General features: G+C 33.4%; 1 protein-coding gene across 1 annotated transcript; it reads right to left on the bottom strand.

Annotated features, from left to right (window-relative positions):
- Window positions 1-1383: 1383 nt before the first annotated feature.
- LOC120144302 (transcription factor MYB20-like) lies at window positions 1384-2358 on the bottom strand. Its single transcript, XM_039158404.1, has 3 exons — window positions 2160-2358; window positions 1955-2084; window positions 1384-1871 (listed from the first exon to the last, which is right to left on the bottom strand). The coding sequence occupies exons 1-3, from the start codon at window positions 2293-2295 to the stop codon at window positions 1433-1435; spliced, it is 705 nt and encodes a 234-aa protein (XP_039014335.1). The 5' UTR covers window positions 2296-2358; the 3' UTR covers window positions 1384-1432.
- Between the last annotated feature and the right edge of the window lie 252 nt (window positions 2359-2610).

Raw genomic sequence — 2610 nt, 5'->3', positions numbered from 1 at the left:
TTTTATTGAATAAAAATATTTTTTTATTACTTCGGGTAGGTTTGGGTTCAGATTTTAGCTCAAAAAGTTGGGTCGGGTTCAGGTCGAGTGGAGTATGTATATTTTTCGGGTCGGGTAGAGGGTGTAAAATTTTTGGGTCGGGTCAGGTTGGCCAAAACCCGACTCAAACTCGACCCGTGCTAATACCTATATAGAATGATGTAATTGAGTATCTTCGAGGGTTAAATTGATACGAGAATATGATAAACCGAAAATGATAAATTATGTCTACTACAAGGGCAAAAGTTACCCTTTTGCTTTAAATTTAATAGTCCATTGTAATATTTTAATTTTAATAAGAATAATATAATTAAATTTTAAAGATTGAAAACAACTAAATAAAATAACAGTAATTAAAACCATAACTTGTTAATGTACAAAGACTTAAGTGGTGGTTTAGGGCTGTTTAGATGAACAAAAGTGAGATAATTAAGCTGGTGATTTATAGCTTACCTCTATCGGTTTGGATAAAAAGTCACGTGTTATCTTGTACAAGTATGAGATTTGATATGTTCCCTCTTTGTTCACCTAGGGTGTTTTACTCTATGACTTGAGTATTTGATAATTATGTGATAGTCTAATGATTAGGTTGGATATAAAATTATATAGGTTAAACTTAAATCATTACTTATCTAATATATTTATTCTAGGACTCGATATGTAAATTTATTAGACCATTCAAATGATTTATTATTGGATTTCATGGATGATTTTAAGATAAAGTTCTTTCAGAACGATAAAATATAACGGAGGATATAACAATATCTAATCTTTTAATTAAGCGAGCATTATACAATAATGTAAAAGTTTTATTTATGAGGTTTCTTTTTTTTCTAGGAATAGGAGTAAATTCTTTGCGTTATAGTTTTTTTTTTTATTATTCTTAATAGTTTATGAGACATATTTAAGTGATATATTATTGGCCGTAAACTCAACGAATTTTCATATATACACTGGGGTCTGCTTGCTTAAACAAAGGATGATTATGATTACTTAGTCAAATCTGTCACTGTAATCTGTTATGCTGTCAATTCATATAATTTCTTTATTACATCCCATTTTGCTTCTGCTGAGCTTTGCTTTTACTAATCAGATTGACCCTCTTACGGAGGTCACGACCAAACATACGTAAGAGACCACTCTTACGTATAGCCAAATAATGAATACGAATTTATGCACTACACTTGCCATGAAAGGAGCGTATGCGAATACAAACTGACAACATAAAGAAATTTATACGGTTTCACCAAATCACAGAGAAATCTAACTTAAAAAACATCACTTTCAGTGTCAAAGCCTAAACACAAACCTTCATCAATCTGAATTGTTTTCTTTTTCCTGAGAAATTTCGAAAGAAAAACTATATGTTTCATATGCCTATTTGGCTGATTTCTCAGGGAGGAAATGAATTTTCTTCTTGCAGAGGAATAAAGTTATCATCCCATGACAGAAGTGAATCCACACAATCAACCCATTGCTTTAAAGAGTTTTCTTCTTGAGCCATTAAAGGATTGTTGGATTCCTCCATAGAAAACGATGATGTGTATGAATAATCCAAATCGAAGCTTCCACATAACATTTCGTAGTCCTTCAACAAATCATTTGTTTCATTCAAAGTCACACGGATTTCTTCAACCTCCTTGCATGGAACATCCTCTGACTTTGTCTCTGACCTTTCTTCTTGTTTCTTATTACCATCGGTTTTCTCGACAGGCTTGTGCGTCACGGGGTCTAAACCAAGCTGCTTCAGCTTCTTCTTGATTTTAGTATTCCAATGATTCTTGATTTCATTGTCCGTTCGACCCGGAAAATGCGAAGCAATCTTAGACCACCTGATTTTTTTAATTATCTTAAATGATTACGAGATACTATATGTTAGAATCTTATATGTTCATGAAGAGGATGATATTTTTACCTGTTACCGAGACGTGAATGAAGTAGAATAATCTCATCTTCTTCGGATTCTGTAAAAGACCCTCTCTTAAGATCCGGTCTTAGATAATTTATCCATCTTAATCTGCAACTTTTCCCACATCTTAAAAGGCCTGCATGATCAGACCATACAAATCAGACAACAGACATAACCAGGAGCACTTGATATGCAAGAAGAAAAAAATTACCGGCAAGCTTGGGAACATTTCTCCAGCAAGGAAAAGTACCATTGTTGAAGATAAAATTCATCAGCTTACAATCTTCCTCGATCGTCCATGGACCTCGTTTTAATCCAACTTTATCACAACAAGGTTTCCGTCCCATTTCAAAGGAAAAGAAAAACTAAAAAGGGTCTTTAGATACTAAGCCAAATGATGATGTTCAAGAAAAAAGAGAGACGAATATAGATGATGTTTGAAAGCATGAACGATCCTCCATATACATATATATGACGTAAACGTGGGTCGTTTTTGTTGGCAAATTTTTTTGGTGCAAGTAGCCAATTTCTCATTGGTTTTCAATATAATTTATATTAAAACCAAAGAAAGTTTTAAAACAGTTTCTGGGATTTTGCTTTCTGCCCAGCTGTTGATGCTGGAGAGATTCCTTCACCAGATATCCAAAGTGCTCCCAAATTCC

Source organism: Hibiscus syriacus, unplaced genomic scaffold (genome assembly GCF_006381635.1).
Source record: "Hibiscus syriacus cultivar Baekdansim isolate YM2019G1 unplaced genomic scaffold, ASM638163v2 tig00110888_pilon, whole genome shotgun sequence".
Taxonomy (NCBI): domain Eukaryota; kingdom Viridiplantae; phylum Streptophyta; class Magnoliopsida; order Malvales; family Malvaceae; genus Hibiscus; species Hibiscus syriacus.
This window is presented reverse-complemented; position numbering and strand designations above follow the sequence as displayed.